General features: G+C 35.9%; 1 protein-coding gene across 2 annotated transcripts in view; it reads left to right on the forward strand.

Moving 5' to 3' along the window:
* LOC131352630 (cingulin) overlaps positions 1–18,351 on the forward strand; it is a 32,408-nt gene extending 14,057 nt beyond the window's left edge. For both annotated transcript variants that reach the window (XM_058388890.1, XM_058388897.1), the window contains exons 4-21: positions 1,316–1,419; positions 1,631–1,700; positions 4,961–5,076; positions 5,193–5,325; positions 6,750–6,962; positions 7,144–7,292; positions 7,959–8,079; positions 8,197–8,409; positions 8,494–8,715; positions 8,812–9,060; positions 9,166–9,336; positions 10,090–10,251; positions 10,966–11,055; positions 11,149–11,232; positions 11,414–11,532; positions 12,061–12,169; positions 12,290–12,453; positions 16,114–18,351. In XM_058388890.1, coding sequence (XP_058244873.1) covers positions 1,316–1,419; positions 1,631–1,700; positions 4,961–5,076; positions 5,193–5,325; positions 6,750–6,962; positions 7,144–7,292; positions 7,959–8,079; positions 8,197–8,409; positions 8,494–8,715; positions 8,812–9,060; positions 9,166–9,336; positions 10,090–10,251; positions 10,966–11,055; positions 11,149–11,232; positions 11,414–11,532; positions 12,061–12,169; positions 12,290–12,453; positions 16,114–16,252 — 2,628 coding nt within the window. In that variant the 3' untranslated portion in view covers positions 16,253–18,351. The remainder of the gene's footprint in view (positions 1–1,315; positions 1,420–1,630; positions 1,701–4,960; positions 5,077–5,192; positions 5,326–6,749; positions 6,963–7,143; positions 7,293–7,958; positions 8,080–8,196; positions 8,410–8,493; positions 8,716–8,811; positions 9,061–9,165; positions 9,337–10,089; positions 10,252–10,965; positions 11,056–11,148; positions 11,233–11,413; positions 11,533–12,060; positions 12,170–12,289; positions 12,454–16,113) is intronic.
* Positions 18,352–19,051: the final 700 nt, after the last annotated feature.

Here is a 19,051-nt window from a genome sequence, read left to right on the forward strand (position 1 = left end):
CTTTATTCCAAATTACGAGTAGGGTTGCATATTGAACGTGATAGTGTGCTTATAAGCTTATAAGGTGCATGTTTGGCATTTCGACAAGCTTAAACAAACAAACTACTACAAACTTAAACACAAAGGAATAAAACTGCAATCATTCACTTACACATTTCAAGTGGGAGGTGCAAATACAAAGAGCTGCATTCCAGCTCCCTTCTCTGGCCTCCATAGCTCAGAGGTTTCACTCAGTGCCAGGTAGCCGAGCTGACCATGAACAACTGTTTATCAGAATGTTTTTAACAGGAAAGGAAACATTTGAGAAAGAGAGCCTTCTCCCACGAATAGTTACTATTTACATTCGCGTAGCCAAAGCAGATAAATTAGATTCAGGAAATCACCATTAAGCAACAGACCTGCTGCTAAAATGTTTTGCTTTTTTAGAATTATTACCCTTACTCCATTCTGAGTTAAGCAATAAGCCTCATGTTCACACATCCTACGTATTATTTTTAAGGACTGCACCCTAGACATGTACAAATTTCCTTATCCCAGTTTATTTTAAATACATCTGTGCCTGAGTCTTTTTCTTGAAATGATTTAGTGAAAATTTTAAGCTCCAAACATTGATAATGAAGGTTTGTTTGTTCCCCTTGTATCTGGGCTCTGCATATTCTGTATATGAGAAATACTTGTATCTGTTTTCTGAAGTACTCATATCTGTGCTCTAAATACTTGTCACTCGCATCAGGATTTTAAAATCTGGATTGGTCCCACTCCGAGCACAATGCCTGGCTTAAGTAAACTGCATTCTTATTGAAATCTCTCGCACGCAATAGAAACGGTCCATTGCATTTCACTCTCGTTCGCAAGTAGCTGGAACGTAACTGTAGCAGGTCACAGAAAGCTGATCCAGCAGACTGGCCCTGTGTTCTCCAGTAAATGTGACTTGGCTTACTGCAGGGGTGTCTGCTGACAGACCCAGTACTCAAATTGCAGGGTGAGAGTAACAGGTTGGATGATGAGTTCAAGAAGGATTTGCGCAGCTTGTTTTGGGACGAATTAATATGTCTGCGCGGTGGGGGTTTAAATATGGTCTTTCGGTTATATACAAATACAGATTAAGATTTAAGGTGGTGATGTTTTTGGCATTAGATTGATTTATGAAAGATTAAGCAGTATGTCGAACCTGAATTGACAATAGAAATGAATGTAGTGTGAGGATTTGTATGATGCATCACCAGTTGTTATAATGAACTTATTGTTCCTCTAAGTGTGTGTGCATGCTACTGAATCTCATGTAACATTCGCAGTCTCTGATTTCTGCTTTCAGGTGACTCCTGATCTTTTGATAGATCAAAGTCAGAGCTCAGGGTCAGAGTTCAACAGCGAGGAGGATCAGATCCAGCAGATAATCTACAGTGTTCTACGACAGGGGTAAACCTGCAGCATTTATAAAATTACATCATGAGAAATCGTACATGTTAAAATCCCTCATGTCTATCTATGAAGCAAATGCATGCCAAAAGTGAAATTTGCAGCATTTATTCAGGTTCTTGAATGTTTTTATTTTTTAGTTGTGCCATTGAATAGTTTGCGTTTAGAATTTATAAACAAAATGTAAATTGAACTTTTCTGTTGCCTTTAGGAGCAACGACAGCGACGCTGTAATCAAACGCAGAGTCCGACTCATCTGCAATAAGATCCAGGGGCTCAAGGTATAGCACAGGCTTCACTTTACACCCTGTAACTTTAACCCAAAACAAGTGACTGGAAGTAGAGTACCTTTGGCTTCTGCACTTAATCTCTGTGTGTGGGAGCACAAAATGGCAACTATGCTTTTATTCTTTTCCTCATTGTGTGACAAGACCTATATAAATGTTATCAGCACACGGTATAATGTTATGCAGTATAAAAAGACAAAGGCAATTTTTCTTCCTTTACATTTACATTACCTCCAGAGAATGCAGACCGATTTACAGTAATATATGTTGCACAAGAGATCTGTATTATTGTTTATGATCTAGGTTCTGAATGCATGTCCATGGTGGTTTAATAAGCCTTCTCTCACATTTAATATTGCAATTTAACTTTTTACACCAAAAATATCTCATGTGGATAAAAACTCTGAAGAGCAACAATAAGTAGTTATTTATTTTTATGCATGGCAATAGAAATAGGTAAACAAATCTAAAAATATTTCAATAAAAAAAATAGTTTTCTTTTTACTTTACATTTGCCGTTATGGATATTTTGAGTGGACTTTTATTGCACATATTTTCAACGGTTCTCTTAAAAAATACAGTTTAGCGCAGATATTTCTTCGTTAAGTGTCCAGTGCTAACAATCTTACATCAAAAATCACTTACTTAAGGTTTAGTCTGAATCTGTGCATGGATGTAAGGTTATACAGTAAAAGAATCTTTTTAATGATCATCATTTTACCCCTCAAAAAAATCAAAGAAAAGTTCTGCTCTTCTTTTTTATACATTTTATTTCACATTTATGTCCTCAAAATGATCCCTTTATCATGACGGGGATCTTCTAATTTGTGGAAATCTACCGGAAAGACAGTAATGTGAGATAATGGGAATGAGGACAGGCCTACATGTTGTTGGAAGAGTTTAAAACACATTTATGGAGCGGTCAGTCATTCAATAGATTCACATGTTTATCTGCCATTTTTATTAGACTGCTTTATTTTATTCATAGCAGTATTCTCCAATATTAAAATGCAGGGTTCCTATGCAAAAGGCATAACATTTGGAGCATCTGTGAAGAAGTGTAATATAATATTTAATACACATCAGATCAATACTGTATCAGCTTAGGTGTTGATTAAAATTCCAATTTCAAAAAGGTCATTGTTTCCACATTGTACAGATGAACATCTTGTCAGTTTGTCAGTACAGATATTTGCATTGCAATTTTACAAAACAATGAATTCTCCAGGCAAGAGCAAAGCACAATGCAAAATTAAAATTCAGAGTAAAAACTGTAATGGTGTAATGCTTCAAATGCTGGAGTCTCAAACAGTTAACTGGGTATTTAGATTCCGTGCACCTCCTGAGTGACCTGAAGGGTGAGAGCTGATTTATGACTTGGACCATTTTCTCTCCAGCCTCCTCTGTGGCCAAGTTGGCACAGAACACGACTCCAAAACCAGCAGTGTTGAAATGGGCATTACAGTAATGGCTGTCTGAGAGTTGGCATCTCTCCCTGTGCTAGAATGAATTGGCTGCAGATCAGACAGCTGAGCCCTGTTTAGAGTGAGTGCAGCTTGGCACATAGCCACTTCAAAACACACACTGCCCTTGATAACTCGTATCTGTGTGTCCACTCATTTGGAACATCACAGAGGGGTTTTTTTTTGGTCTTTCTTAACACTATCCTGTTAAACGGACGGTTTATCCTCACTGACAGTTACACAGTGTATCTACTCACTGTGGCATTTTAATAGATGAGTCTAAAGTAAATCAGCTGTGTAGTGGAGTAATTGGCTGTGCCACAATAAATCAGTGGCCTTCTTAGTACACTGTAATTACACAGTGATTCAGAGAGGTGACGCGTCCCGGATGGATCAGCTTGGATACTGCATCCAGCACATGGATACATTTGCTGTATCCTCTGGTCATCCTGCCTATATCATTTAACTAAAAACATCATCAGACATTCCAGTCGAACTGACCAACTTATTTTGCATATAGTTCCAAGGCTGTATGCTTTTTTTTTTTCTAAATCATTTTAGGCAAATCTGTCATTAATACTTTGTTGTGTATTGTTTTCTGGGTAATTTCTGAGATTTGTATACCCTTTTTTAAATTCCAAAAAATTGGCCCAAACCCCAAGTGGCAAAATATTAAGCTTTGGTCAAAAAAGAAAAAAGGAGAGAGTGAGAAAGAATTAAACACGTGCACTCCTCAGATCTCTTGTCACCATTTGCTTGTTTACTTTTGCTGCAATGAACTTTTTTATGGGGGGAAAAAGAGGGAAATTCCAATTATATAATCATCTTGTATAAAAAGGTAAAATTATGATGATTAAAATGTTTGATGCAATATTCATACTAACATATGTATTCTGGGATTTTACAAAGATTGTAAAGATTAGACAAAAATGTTATTTCTGTAAAAAGTTAAGAGTTAACTCTCAAGACATTTCAAGGGAAAATCCCATGCTAAATTACTTTATCTGTTTAATTTGTGCCTGATTTTCTGAGCTATGATTTGTTGTTAAGACCATTTAATATTTTGCCTTTTTTTTTTTTTTCTTTTTTCTTCCCCGGGAGGCGATTAGGCCATGACTGAATTCTCTCACTATATTGATGCTGCACAGATTATAGAGCACATGGAAGCTCAGTATATTCACTTACTATACGGTATACTGTTACAGCACCTGCCTCCTGCCTGAAAAAATCATGTCCCTTAAATAGAATATTCAGTCTCTCCAGGATTTTGCTGAGTTTTTTTGTGATTGTTGCAGCCAATTATGCTGCTGGGATTTTTCCCCCAAAAATTACTGGTGCAAGAGTTTTTTCTGCTTTTTTTTTTTTGTGGAAAAATGACTTGAATTAGTGATATTAGAAGCACAGGATTCTTCTTTTTTTAAATAGATTCTTCTATTCAATCTATCTATTTGTGTGAAGAAACAAATCTATTTTCTTTCTATGTATTCATGTTTGGCACACGGTAATCGAAGAGGGCTGTTGCCGGATGTTTGTTGTGATGTCACACATATAGCGTCTATGACAAGATCTTCTCTGAAAATGATGCCGTTTGTTTGATTTTACGTTCATTTCTGCATTGCAATATCACAAAATCTTGGATGAACAGAATATGTGCTCACATTCTTCACTTGATTTCAGGGTCTTCTCATACCAGCTTGTATGTGCGAACATATTTATGTCTGTGAAGTATATTAGAATGCCTCAGACCATGGTGGCGTTTTATTTTGACATGTACTCTTACTGTGTTTGTAGATGAACAAATCAGACCTTGCACTTAAGGCCCAGCTGGAAGAGAGTCTGGATGAAAATATTAATCTGCAGGAACAGCTGAGCAGGAAGAAGACTGAGTTAGATCAGATACATTCTGAGTAAGATCCACTGCTGACGTACATGTGCAGACGGGCTTTCACCACATGTGCCATGATTATAGTGTCTGTGTAGCACATCAGTAACAGTGTGTTTGTTGTGTCTGTCTGTGTCTCAGGATGATTCAGCTGCGTATGGAGAGAGAGAATGCAGAGTCCCGTGTAAGACAGTTAGATGACCAGCTGATGGGGCTGCAGGAGGAGCTGAGGAGAGAGACCGGCAACAGAGCAGACACCGACGTGATGCAAGAAGTACATCTATGCTTTTACTGTCTGAAATAATTACGTTGAAAAAAACCCCAGCTAAAACAGAACAAGGAAAACTTTAAAAAAAAAAATGTCAACTACAACTTTTTAAATATAAATTTAAACCTATTTTCTGTATTTTTCTGTATAAAACTGTATTTATATTTTGCTGCTGAATGAAACTCGAACACAATACCAATGTGCCAAAATTAATAATGCACAGTGGGGAAAGCCACAAGCAGTGACCAATTCATTTTGACCTCAGATTACAGGATAGACTTTAGATGACCTAATTTTCATAAAAAATGTTAGCTGTAGGGAAAAAAAACATGAGACAGCCATGCTTACAGACTCTTAACACAAGAATTTCCCTCATGGGATTAATAAAGTATATCTATTTATCTATGTAACATGTACCATGAGCTACTACTTGGTTTGTTATTTTTTGGGGTGTTTTTATTAGTATAACATACACTATATTGCCAAACATTTTGGGACACCCCTCCAAATCATTGCATTCAGGTGTTGTTCTTCAGGTGTTTGGCTTGGCCCCTTAGTTCCAGTGAAAGGAACTCTTAATGCTTCAGTATACCAAGACATTTTGGACAATTTCATTCTCCCAACTTCGTGGGAACAGTCCTGACCTCAACCTGATAGAACACCTTTGGGATGACTTAGAGTTGAGCCAGGTTGAAACTGTGATGTCTGCCTTAACATGCACTTGCAACATGCAATTTTATATAGAGTTGGCCCACCCTTCAACTATTCTGGGAAGGCTTTCCACAAGGTTTAGGAGTGTGTTTTTGACCATTCCTCTAGAAGCGCATTTGTGAGGTCAGGCACTGATGTTGGATGAGAAGGCCTGACTTGCAGTCTCCGCTCTAATTCATCCCAAAGATGTTCTGTCGCGTTGAGGTCAGGACCAGTCAAGTTCCTCCACACCAAACTCTCTCATCCATGTCTTTATGGACCTTGCTTTGTTCACTGGTGTACAGTCATGTTGGAACAGGAAGGAGTCTTCCTCAAACTGTTCCCACAAAGTTGGAAGCATGAAATTGTCCAAAATGTCTTGGTATGCTGAAGCATTAAGAGTTCCTTTTACTGGAACTAAGGGGCCAAGCCCAACCCCTGAAAAACAACACCTGAAGTCAATGATATGGAGGGGTGTCTCAAATCTTTTGGCAATATAGAGTATGCTCTAGGCTACCATTTAGCTTGCAAAATATACATACGATCTAATGCGTCATGTAGTCACAATGGCGGAAATATACACATGCACACTTGGGTGGTTATTTAGACCAATTGTGTCCCTTGGTGACATTATCTAAGAGTATACGGTATATATAAATCACATGCTTGAACTATATATGGAGCACTGTACAGATAAAACAGAATGGAGGGTAATTTAATCATGTTGAAATGGTGTGTAGGAGTTGCTGGGCCTGCGCAGTGAACTGGCTGAAATGGTAGTGCTGCATCAGAGACAGGAGGACCTTCTGAGACAGAGAGAGCGGGAGCTGACGGCACTGAAAGGTGCCCTGAAGGATGAGGTGTCCACCCATGACCGAGAGATGGAAACTCTTCGGCAACAATACAGCCAAGACATGGAGAAACTAAGAACCAGCATGGCACAGGTTTCACAGGTACACACGCACAAATGCAATAAGTTGTGCAGACCTGTAGACTTCTTCTGTAACTCAAACAATAAATTAATTCTATCTCTTTGCTTGTACAGTAAATATGAGCTGTAAAATTGGCATTAGAGCGGATTTAAAGACTGAGATTATGTATTACTAAATCAACTGTTTTCGTTTTATTTTCCAGTCTCAGGCAAGCATAGAAGCAGACCGCCAGCGAGTGAACTCTACAGTGCGCTCCCTACAGCAACAGCTGGAAGAGAGCAAAGAGGAAGGCAACCACTGGAGACAGCAGTTCCAGAGCAACAGAGATGAACTCCGCAACACCAAACAAGAGTGAGAGCTTTTTTAGAAAATATATTATGTAAGGGTTTGCAGTAGTGGCCAGAATGTTACAAGATTAGTTTTGGGGATTGCCATTTGGACTTTCTCATTTTGAGAAATATTATCCAAAAGTATTGCAAAGAAAATTTTCAGGTGAAAAAATATTTTGCGTATAGTCATATTTATCTAGTTTATCCAATTTATATTACTATAAGTTTATTAAGTAATTTTTTAAAACTAAATTCTAGCTTGAAATTGTCCTATTTTTTGGCAAATAAATATTATTTTTATAATATTATTTTATTATGTATTTATTATTAATTATTTTGGCCAATTTTAAGCATTTATTTGCAGAAAGAAACAAAAATCTGCTTTTACAATAAGTCAATGTAAAGCTTAAAATGTTTTAAATTATTTTTAATAAATTTATATTTGGATTATTGTTATCTTTAATAGGAAAAACTAGATAAGTTTGACTATATAGATGATTTTCACTGCAGAAACCTACATCTTACCAAATGGAAAAGTTTGTAATTAAACCTTACAAATAAAAAAAAGTACTTCATTAAATAATACTCAGTAATGATGAGGCATTAAAAATCAACATGTTAAAAAGTGTAGGAATTAAGCTGGATGTTCTGCTGCGTGTTAATGTTTTGCATGTGTATGATATACCAGGCTTCTCCAGGCTCGTTTAGATAAAGAAGAGTTTGAAGAGGAGCTAAAAGAGCTGCAGGAGAAACTGGGCACCATGAAACAGCAGATCCCTGAGGTCAAACAGAGTGAAACCCACAAACAGGTACTAAGAGAGAGTGCTTTTGTTTGGATTAAGAGACAAGGCAATGTGATTAAAATATTTAGCAGTATGGCATGTTTTACGCAATTAAATCCCTAACCTTTTTGAAACCTCTCACAGGAGCTGGAGCGTAGCCGTGCATCACTGAAGCAAGCCGAAGCAGAGATCGAGAAACTTAAACAGGACCTCGACAAGAAGACTATGGAAATTATTTCTCTGAAAAGGACTAATCAAGAACTGGATGCTGAGCAAAAATATGAGATCGACAGGCTGAAGGACCAGTCACGAAAAGATAAGGAGGAGTTGGCTAAAGTTCATGCAAAAACCAAACAGGTATATGATTAAATCCTAAATCGCCCCATGCGATGTTCATTATGGCTTTATAATGGCCTCACTGTTGCCCCACCTCTCTGCTAGCTTGCTGATCCTGCAGTGGTGGAGTCTGTGCGTGGGGAAATGCGTGTAGTGCGCGGAGAGGCGGAGCGTCTGCGAAGTCAATTGGTTTTGGCTGAGGAGGATCTACAGAAAGAAAGGGATAGATTCACTTTGTTCCATACAGAAATGAGCACGGTCTCAAATGAACGAGAGGCACTGGAGGAGGCTAACTTGCGCCTCAAAGACAAACTTGCACGTCTGGAGGTGAGTGAATAAGATGATTCCCAGAAAAGCTACAAACTACAAAGAATTGCCAAACGCGCATGCACACATGTATGAGCAACATCTCTCCATGTCCAGTCCACAATGCAGGAACAAGCTTCGCAGAATATAGAAGCAGAGCAGGAGCTGCAGTTGGAGAACAGGAAGCTGAGGCAGCAGCTGGAAGAGACCAAACGCAGCACCACCAAATTGAGCCAGGAAAGAGACGAACTGTCCCGAGCACTGGAGGAGCGAGACAGGGAGAGGGACGCTTTCCGCAAGGAAAACACACAGCTGGATGAACAAAAGACGCAGCTTGAAAAGTCAATGGATAAACTCAACAAAGAGGTAGGTATGGGGATGATGAGGACCAAGTGAAATATATGTCTTACTTTTGATATGTGTTTTTTTTGTGGCTTATGGTAACGACAGGTCTGTTTTTCTGTCTGTCAGATCGAGCGGTTGGCTGCTGATTCGAACGTGTCTACGCGGCTGTTACAGGCTCAGTTCGATGAGCAGAAAGAAAAGTGGAAGAAGGAGCAGCAGGACCTGCAGAAGATCAACAAGGAGAAAATCAGTGAGCTGGAAAAAACCCAGATCACTGTGCGTTCTCTCAAGGAGGAGGTGAGCAAGGGCAAGCAAGAATCTTTTTTTTTTTTTTCCCTTTCCTTTAAAACTGTCAATTGTTCATAGAATCAGCATGTCTTTATTCACTCCAGGTACCCACATGTACAATGTATATATTGTGTACATAGTACATATTCCTCCCAGAGTTAAATTACTCACTATTTTGTAAAGCTGTGCTCAGTGTCAACACACTGGGTGTCAGATAGATAGATATATATATATATATATATATATATATATATATATATATATATATATATATATATATATATATATATATATATATATATATATATATTCAGATGTTTTTACTAATGTGTATCAAAAGCATTAAGGACAACTTCTCATGTTCAGTGAGAGTTTCCATCAGTGAATGTCTCATTCATGTTAATTACTAATTAATGCAGTTAATGAAATATTTTTAAATAAATTGATTTTCCAGTTATATTGTTTATATAATAATTTATATTATTTTATATAGTTTTTATATAGTTTATATAATAAATGATATAATAATTGTTTTTATAATCTAAAAATAAAGCAGATATCCACTGCATGAACATGAGGGTTGAGATGATTAGTCAAGTGATATCAACTAATATTTTCACAATATCTGCCTTCATTTTGTTGCTACCTAGACATTTCCCCTTTGATTAAGGCATCCTGTCTTTCTCCTAATTTGGCACAAAGGCGATTTAGTTGATCCGAAGACATGCAGCTTCACTGGAACCTTTTTGATGTATTTTCCAGTTGTCGCGTCTGAAGAAAGAGCTGCAGTCAAACTATGAGGAAAAGGATAATGCTGTTCTGGACAGAGAGATGTTGATCAACCGCATCAAACACCTGGAGGGAGAGCTGGAGAGTCAACGCAATACATTCAACGACCGCTCTCGTGACATCCGCAGCATGGAGGCAAGTGATGGAATCCCATTTGGAATAGGATACAGGAACAGTATTTGCACTCAAATAAATGACAGTTAAACTGTTAGCTCCTATTTCTCCTTATTTGCTGTGACCAATAATCATAGACATTTTACCACATGACTTCACACATGCTGGTAGAGTAAAGGAGCAAATTTGTCTTCAACAATTGTTCACTGTTTTGTGTCCTCGATATTAAATTCCTAATTCATAAACAGATACAAATAAATGTGGCGAGTGAGATATAGCTGGACACACAGTCTCACCAATGAGACATTATGTGTAGTGTGTTTATCTCTCAGAAGTTGATTCAGTAGCTCTTGGTAGAAGAACAGAAAAAATATATATTCAACTAGCTGTTAATATTGCTAGAGGACATACTAATCTGATTAAAGTTTTTTTTTTTTAACCAAGTATTAGTTATTTGTGCTCAGGATTTAGGCTGCATTACAAAATTCTAAACAAATAGTCATTTGCAGACATCTGCTATGAAGATTTTGCTATCACAATATAAGTGGTATAGTAATGTAAAGAGTTAAATATACTATATAATGTACCATGACATATTTCTCAAATAAATCATGAGCAATACTTCTTATACTAATAAAAAAATCATGATTCCTATTTTTCAAACCCTAACAAAAAGCTTTTAAATAAAGTATGCTTTGATACTTCGGTTCACATTTCATTTCTTTGTGTATGTAGGAAAAAATAAAGCGCTTAGAGCTGGAGCTGGATGAGGAAAAGAGCACCGTGGAGCTCATAACAGATCGAGTAACCAGGAGCCGAGACCAGGTGAGCGCTCCACTGACGTCAGTCTACCCTGAGAGCAAGTGCCTTGATGTTGCTCTCCACAATACAGCTGTGCATGTTTGTGTTTGTGTGTAGATTGAGCAGCTGCGTTCAGAGCTAATGCAGGAAAGATCATCCAAACAAGACCTAGAGCTGGACAAAAATGCCCTGGAGAGACAGGTAACTTAGGGATTTTCCATTTCAAGTCTTCTGCGCACTGATCAGTCAGGTTTCTTCCATGTTTCCTAGAATGAAATTAGAATATGTTGGCTTGGTTATGATATTAAATGTTAGATCAAGATGATCTCGCTTCATGTTTTTTCTTCCTGACTTACGTCACTTTCTCTCTGTTTTCCCATAGCTAAAGGACTATAAATCCCGTATAAAAGAAATGGAGGGTCAGTCCCGTAGTTCCACTAATGTTTCTCAGCTAGAGAGCAAACTACAGGATATGGAGGAACGGCTACGTAATGAAGAAAGGTACAGAAAAAACTTGCAATATAACTTTTAGATCCACAGCCAGATCTATAGGTGGGTAGGAAAGCCTGTCAGCCTGTGCACTGCCATCCTGCGCTGTGGTAATTATGAATGTGGTGCAACAAAAAGGTGTTTGTTCTATGGGCATAGCCATCTATGGCTGGGATTCTGGTGACCATAATTGGCCATGCTCTCTGGGTGGGAGAGATTTCATTACTCTCCCTGTCACTCACAGAAACTAAACCACTCATGGGTGTCTGTGAGTTCATGAACATGAAAAAATGAAGGTTCTTCAGTGAGTGTTCCACTGCCTTGTGACACAGCATGAGCTGTAGATGTGAAAGATGCAGTGTGTGGGTTCATGTTTCTTGGATGAAGTATGTGTAGCAGTATTTATATCCAAGAATGGAGTGTGTGATTGTTTTACTACACATAAAGAATGCCATCTCAGTAATAAAAATAAATCTTGTGATTTCAGAGAATTTAAGCACATAATCTCTTAAAAATTATGTCCTTTGGTGTATTTTGCAGTGATAAAAATGCAGCACTGTCCTCACAACGCCGTCTGGAGAGGAAGCTGAAAGAGATGTCCATGACTCTGGACGAGGACAGACAGCAGATCACTGAGCAGAGAGACCAGGTCTCACACGCACACACACACACACACGCACACACACACACAAGAGGGCACTTATTCTATGTAGTACACATTTTCCAAGTGTCATTGCCGGATCCATGCTTATGAGAGATTTCTGTGTAGTTGTCTCTGCGTGTGAAGGCATTGAAGAGGCAGGTGGATGAAGGAGAGGAAGAGATAGAGCGGCTGGAGGGATTGCGGAGGAAAGCAGTAAGGGACATGGAGGAACAAATGGAGCAAAAAGACGCGCTACAGACTCGAGTCACAGCACTGGAGAATGAACTCAAGTGAGTTTCATCATTAAGTAACTTAAAATTTGGGGATTTCTTTGATTTACTATTCATGTGCTAAAAGAAGAAAATTCACATTTTGTGTTAAATTGTGCAAACAGACTGTTAGAATCCAAACGATTTTGCTGTTTGAACTGAACTAATAACCAGTAGAAGGAAATTATCAGTGGTTTTTTTTTTTTTTCCCCTCCATTAACACTCTTATAGACGTCTTCTAGAAAGGCAATCTGCTCCTATAAAAGAACACTGGTGGATATAGGAAAACAGCTATTATATCAATTGCAACTGCTGACCTACACACACTTGTTTTCCTATAGAGATGGCCATAAATGTGTAAAAATCTATAGATGTAGTTAAACCTTTTGAATTGAGCTCTTGGGGTTTGTTGGAGCAAGTTTGAACACAATTGCACCATATTTCTAAAGTAAAGCCTACATCTCCACCCTGTTTCCTTTCTCACATTCTCTTTACACAATGCTTCTTGTTTTTTGGTCTGTTTGATCCAGTTTCCTTTAACTACTGCACATATTTAACAGAAAATACAACAAACAAAAGTATGATTATTTTTGTTTTTCAATCCTGGCTTTGCAATCACACAGAAAAGAAAGAAAAAGAAATGAAAAGAAAGTGCCCCAATTAAATTTCATACCTACACATCATACCTACAGCCTGATAACGGTTGTAATCCAGCCCTCCAAATGAATTTAACATCTTTATAAAATGTGTTTTATAGTAAATTAAAATCTTAGTGATAGATTTAAAAAAAAAGAGCTAGCCTCTGTTCCAGTACTAGGGGCAAAATTGAACACTAAACTCAGATGATCTCAAATTTATCAAAAGGATGCAGGTCTTCACTAGCAAGCTGAAATGAATCTGTTCTCAGCATGGCTCTTTCAAAAAGAGATAATTTAGGGTTTTCATACCAGTAGGGGTAAATACAGCCGCAACTATAATGATTTTTCTACCATTGCAGTAATATGGGCAATAATAATAATAATAGCGCTGACGCATGTAATACATATTTATACCTGAAGAGGGCAGTGTTCGCCCTGAGATCGGGTGTGCTGCTTGCTGTAGCGAGACTTTTTTTTTTTTACGGTAGCCGAGAAGTGTAAAACAAAATAAGTCAGTAAACAAAATAAATCCAAAAACAAAATAATAAATCCAAATACACAATAACAAATCAGAAAACAAAATAACAAATCCAAAAACAAAATAAATCAGAAAACAAAATAACAAATCCAAATACACAATAACAAATCAGAAAAACAAAATAACAAATCCAAAAACAAAATAAATCCAAAAACAAAATAATAAATCCAAATATACAATAACAAATCAGAAAAACAAAATAACAAATCCAAAAACAAAATAAATCAGAAAACAAAATAACAAATCCAAATACACAATAAATCAGAAAACAAAATGACAAATCCAAAAACAAAATAAATCAGAAAACAAAATAACAAATCCAAATACACAATAACAAATCAGAAAAACAAAATAACAAATCCAAAAACAAAATAAATCAGAAAACAAAATAATAAATCCAAATACACAATAACAAATCAGAAAAACAAAATAACAAATCCAAAAACAAAATAAATCAGAAAACAAAATAATAAATCCAAATACACAATAACAAATCAGAAAAACAAAATAACAAATCCAAAAACAAAATAAATCAGAAAACAAAATAATAAATCCAAATACACAATAACAAATCAGAAAAACAAAATAACAAATCCAAAAACAAAATAAATCAGAAAACAAAATAATAAATCCAAATACACAATAACAAATCAGAAAAACAAAATAACAAATCCAAAAACAAAATAAATCAGAAAACAAAATAACAAATCCAAATACACAATAACAAATCAGAAAAACAAAATAACAAATCCAAATACACAATAACAAATCAGAAAAACAAAATAACAAATCCAAAAACAAAATAAATCAGAAAACAAAATAACAAATCCAAAAACAAAATAAATCAGAAAACAAAATAATAAATCCAAATACACAATAACAAATCAGAAAAACAAAATAACAAATCCAAAAACAAAATAAATCAGAAAACAAAATAATAAATCAGAAAACAAAATAACAAATCCAAAAACAAAATAAATCAGAAAACAAAATAATAAATCCAAATACACAATAACAAATCAGAAAAACAAAATAACAAATCCAAAAACAAAATAAATCAGAAAACAAAATAATAAATCCAAAAACAAAATAACAAATCCAAAAACAAAATAAATCAGAAAACAAAATAACAAATCCAAATACACAATAACAAATCAGAAAAACAAAATAACAAATCCAAAAACAAAATAAATCAGAAAAACAAAATAACAAATCCAAAAACAAAATAAATCAGAAAACAAAATAACAAATCCAAAAACAAAATAAATCAGAAAAACAAAATAACAAATCCAAAAACAAAATAAATCAGAAAAACAAAATAACAAATCCAAAAACAAAATAAATCAGAAAACAAAATAACAAATCCAAATACACAATAACAAATCAGAAAAACAAAATAACAAACCCAAAAACAAAATAAATCAGAAAACAAAATAACAAATCCAAAAACAAAATAAATCAGAAAAACAAAATAACAAATCCAAAAACAAAATAAATCAGAAAAACAAAATAACAAATCCAAAAACAAAATAAATCAGAAAACAAAATAACAAATACAAAAACAAAATAAATCAGAAAAACAAAATAACAAATCCAAAAACAAAATAAATCAGAAAACAAAATAACAAATCCAAATACACAATAACAAATCAGAAAAACAAAATAACAAACCCAAAAACAAAATAAATCAGAAAAACAAAATAACAAATCCAAAAACAAAATAAATCAGAAAACAAAATAACAAATCCAAAAACAAAATAAATCAGAAAACAAAATAACAAATCCATAAACAAAATATAACAAATCGAAAAACGCTATGACAACTCAGACAAACCAGAAAAGGTAGATATAGTTTGCTAACAGCATTCGCACTGCCGATTGGACTGAAGATATATGGGAAGTACAGTTGACTACAGTAGTAGAAAGTGGATTTGTGTGTGTATGAACACAGCTCTGCTCTTATAGCATTCCTTACATCCTTTAATCTGGAATAGTTTTGTCTTCAAAACATACCTGCGTTCTTCAGATGTGCGTTTAGAGATCGCAAATTAATCTTTACACCATTATACGCTATCAGTATATCCAAAATCATGCCATATGAACGTCCTTCCTCAAAGTAGTGTTGAATGAATTCCATTTTCTTGAATATAAATATATGTTTATATTCTTTAAAAGATTTAAAAGTTGCACTATATACTACTAATGATTTAAAGTAAACACAGAACCTCACACATGTACAAGAAATAAAAGGTTAGATACACAATTTCCTACTTCTTGTATATCTTGAGTGACAGATGTCTCGTCCAATCAGCGCTAAGAATTCCATTCGCAAACTATACCTACCTTTTCTGTTTGCCCTGGTGTTTTTGGATTTGTTATTGTGTTTGCACTTCTCGGCCACCGTACTTTTTCAGTGTTGATCATAACACTTGTGCTTTGCCTGCTTTTCCCCCTGTATATAAATGCAAAAATATCTTAGCTGATGTGTTCATGCCAAATCCTCAGGAGGAAGATCCAGCAAGCCCGACTTATCTCCGTGGCCTCTCCAGGTCTCAGCTCAGATGATGACGACGAAAGCCTGTTTGACTCGTCCACCATCACCTCCATCCTCACAGAGAGCAATCTACAGACCAGCTCCTGCTAGGGGACAGTTAGAGGAGAAGGTCACTCTTGGATGATTTGGGTGAAATGAGCTTTCAAGTAACGAGTGACATCAGAAAATGAGAGACACTTTACACAGGTGGGATTAGGGCTTTGTAAAGGCTCTGTTGTAAATACTAGAAGACAGAATAAAATTTAAACTAATTGAACAAGCCTTATGAAGAGGTGGACAAACACATATACTGCACAAAGACGAAGAGCTAAATGTCAAACGTTATTAGTTCAGAGTGTTGTGTAGTTTGCACTTACCTGTATTCCACATCTACTATAGTACTAGTGATGTGACTAGCTGTGTTTAGCATAACTCTAATTTAGCTGCGAAATTGATCACTCACTTTTAGTTAAGAAAATTCACAAGGGAAGCGCAGCTATCTTTTGAGATGCCAATTATTCCATATCTTTAATATCAGTGCTTGGCCACACGTGTTTTGATGCGAATTTGCATAAATCATCAAATATTCTTTGAATCTTAAACAAATTTAGGGTTTTTTAAAATATATATATATTTTTTAATCATGATACAATTTTAAAATCACTTGGGAACTTTAGCTATTCACGATCAGTTAGCTGGTTGGTTAAAATCGATATTAAACTATATGCGCGGGACTACACCTGTTTTCTACCAGGATTTTTGACATATTACTTATAGATTACCTTGGAAAAATGTGATTTATAACGTAATAATATTCGATTATATTATTCCTGCAGCTAAGTGTCCTTTCAGAAACATTTTATATTTAGTAACAAGAATGTAGTCATCTCTACACTTGTTTAATTCTGCTGCAATATTCAGTGATGTCGATTGGGGTTACATCAAATGTCCAAATTTACACTCCACTTAGAGAGACAGCCAATAACAAAAGGCTGCAGTAAAACTTTTGACCATTTCAGATTCAATAGTATAAAAACGCACACACACATTTACTTGCATGTTGAATCATTTAAGACAGGGGTTTTTTTTTTGTTTGTTTGTTTGTAAACAAGATTTTCTAACTTATCAGCAGCTGAAACTCATGGCAACATGAAATTATGTAGGGGCGATCAGATTAGATTAGTTACTTTCACACACAAGAAGTTGTAGCTCTTATTTAGAAATCTGCAGAACTATACTGTGCCTTCAGCTCCAACTGAGGCAAGTGAAATGTGCTTTATTCTTGGTTCATCTTATATGAATATACATACACAGTAGGGTGAAAAATCATTTGGAGCCACCTTAGGTAGTGCAGGGTGAGAAAATGTAAAAGTTAAGGTTCTAGATATCCCACTATTCCCAGTTACAGATACAAACTGTTGTTCGCAGTGATTTATCTGAGCTCTGTAAACCCCAATAGATTTCAGGAAATCTAAATGGAAGAATAATACACAAAGAGCCTGAGTGTGCTGAATGTTTCCTCTGCTAATGCACTGATGATTATTTTTGATGAAGAGATACTATTAATGCTCAGTTCACTCATTTACTGAAAGAGAAGAATAACAAACAGTAATGGTACAAAGTACTGGAATAATAATGTGTAAAAGGAAACCAAACAACAAATACACACATTTTGTTGTTAAAAAGAGCAGTGTAGCATTAAAAACTGACATGGTTTCACAACATCTAACTTGCTCATGAAACTAAGCACGAGCAGCGAAGCTATTTTTGATCAGTGTCCTGTCACGTGGTTCATTGTCCGTGTCTTTTAGTTTGCGAGTGTGTTGTGAACGTCTAAAATGTTGAGTGGTACGAGTGGATTCCACATACCATTGTACAAAACTTGACCTAAGCATTCCAGCCAATGTTTCTTTGTATAAATGTAATCACTTATTAGATCTATTTAGAGCACTGCATCAAAGAACAAATTTGTGTGTATGTATAATTATGTATTTTTGTAGAAATAGTATATTATTCCACTTGACCAATCAGTGATGAAATCAAGTAAAAGCGTTTTATGATTTAATGTGAACGAGATGCTTGACCTCTCTATGTACAGTCTTGTTGCGGAAGCACATAATGGTACAGCCCGATGCTTTTAAAATGTCCATTAAATCTATGACTTTGTATTTTTACAGATATTTTTATGAAAAATAAATAAACCATAAGCACCTGTGCATGTTTTTTTACTTTGACTCCGACATACACACAGATCAGCTATTATGAGCACTGACAGATGACGTGAGTAACACTGATGATCTCCTCCTCATGTTAGTGGGTGGGATATATTAGGCAGCAAGTGAACATTTTGTCCTCAAAGTTGATGTGTTAGAAGCAGGAAAAATGGACAAGCGTAAGGATTTGAGCGAGTTTGACAAGGGCCAGATTGTGATGGCTAGACCACTGGATCAGAGCATCTCCAAAACTGCAGCTCTTGTGGGCTGTTCCTTGTCTGCAGTGGTCAGTATTTATCAAAGGTATACTTTAAGCCCTGTAAGTTGGCCCATGGAGGCCCCACCTCGCAGGACTTAAAGGATCTGCTGCTAACATCTTTGTGCCAGATACCACAGCACATCTTCCGGGATCTAGTGGAGCCCATGCCTCGATGGGTCAGGGCTGTTTTGGCAGCAAAAGTGGGACCAAGACGATATTAGGCAGGTGGTCATAATGTTATGCCTGATTAGTTTATACTACAAAAGTACTTATGTAGATTATGAATTTAAAAAGATTCAGAGAGTTACTACAAAATCAAACACTTATTCTTACTGTGTAAAAAAAAAAAGAGGAACACAATTAAAAAGTGCCCAAATTAAAACATTCACCCATTAGACATAACATTAAAACCACCTGCATGATGAGGTAGGTCCAAAT

This window comes from Hemibagrus wyckioides, linkage group LG01 (assembly GCF_019097595.1).
Source record: "Hemibagrus wyckioides isolate EC202008001 linkage group LG01, SWU_Hwy_1.0, whole genome shotgun sequence".
NCBI classification, from domain to species: domain Eukaryota; kingdom Metazoa; phylum Chordata; class Actinopteri; order Siluriformes; family Bagridae; genus Hemibagrus; species Hemibagrus wyckioides.